We start from the raw sequence: 1310 nt of genomic DNA on the forward strand, positions 1-1310 counted from the left end.
AGACTGGCCCATTGGGCTGGCTTACAGAATATTTCCTGAACGGGCTCCATCTTGTCTTGGAGCCATGCAACAGTCTTTCAGAGTCTACTAGCTAAGTGGTTACCTTGGATTATGGCACCGTAGTATAAAAGTTTTCAAGTTGTCCTCCACTAAATCCCTGGACCTTATCCATGACACTCCTACAAAACGTGATTACAATACTGAGCGGTGACGAGGGGAGCGAGTGACTGTGATTCAACCCGTTCCATTGTCGCCTACCGGCATTGCCCAGGGTGGAAGAGCTCTCATGAAGACAGGAACCCAATAAGCATGCCCGAGAGAATTCAATACCCGTAAACATAAAATACCAAGATAATATTATTGTGCTTTTCATTTCACTTCCCTCAAGATATAACCTCAACAGGAGCACCATGAACGGATGTGTGACGTGAGGATGAAGAACCCTTTCTCCGATACCAACCTCCAGCGTCACAAGGGTTATGTACGATGGAATGTTAACACTATGGGCAAACAAGGAACCACGTGGTTAGGCAGCTTAGTGAATTAATTGCTTAGGAATTACAAATAAATTATAATAAAATAGATTTCTGTACATTTTTACAGGCACACATACAAATATGTGTTGAACTTCGCAGAACACTAGGACTTCGGAAGAGTCTTCAGTCCCAGCCAAAGTCGTGCCCAGTCATTTGGTAGAATTTCATGTTAAATGGCCTGTAGAATTCCCGCAGTCTCTGGACCACTTCTGGGTCAATGTTGGGGTGAGTCCTGCCCTTGGTTTTGCCCAGACAGTGGGGTTTGCTGCTCCCCTCTGCCTTCTTCAAGCAAGGAAAGCCTTTAGTCTTGTTGAAATAAAAGTGTTTGTCCGTAATGATCCTTTTCAGGCCCAGAAAATCCTGAACTCGTCCCAATTCTCCGGCAGGGTCGGTAATCAGTCTCTCCCCGCTCACAAAGAGGATCTGACTCATGGGGAAATACTGGAGCCAGCTCTCCAAGTGCTTGGCATAGATGCCAATCTGGATGGCACTCCATGAGATGTCAATAAGACCCGTAGTCCTGTTTTTAAACGTCAAGCTCTCAAAGCTAGGGATGTCCGGCCTCTTGGACAGCGTCTGGGTGTAATCCGATATAACGCGAGTTACGGGGTCCCTCACCACCACTATAAGCCTGGCGTCCTTTGACATGGCTGATATACGGGCTGGAGCTTCCTTCGTCACAAAGTAACTGGGCGTTTTCTCCATGGTAATCTGGCCATCAAGTGTCCGTGGCATCAAGTCCCTGTCAAACAAACAAGATAGATATTAAAATGA

General features: G+C 46.3%; 1 protein-coding gene across 1 annotated transcript in view; it reads right to left on the bottom strand.

The window, feature by feature from the left end:
• Positions 1 to 526: 526 nt before the first annotated feature.
• Positions 527 to 1310, bottom strand: part of LOC137542126 (heparan sulfate glucosamine 3-O-sulfotransferase 3B1-like) — a 40841-nt gene continuing 40057 nt past the window's right edge. The window contains exon 2 of the mRNA XM_068263806.1: positions 527 to 1278. Coding sequence (XP_068119907.1) covers positions 660 to 1278 — 619 coding nt within the window. The 3' untranslated portion in view covers positions 527 to 659. The remainder of the gene's footprint in view (positions 1279 to 1310) is intronic.

Source organism: Hyperolius riggenbachi, chromosome 12, assembly GCF_040937935.1.
Source record: "Hyperolius riggenbachi isolate aHypRig1 chromosome 12, aHypRig1.pri, whole genome shotgun sequence".
NCBI classification, from domain to species: Eukaryota; Metazoa; Chordata; class Amphibia; order Anura; family Hyperoliidae; genus Hyperolius; species Hyperolius riggenbachi.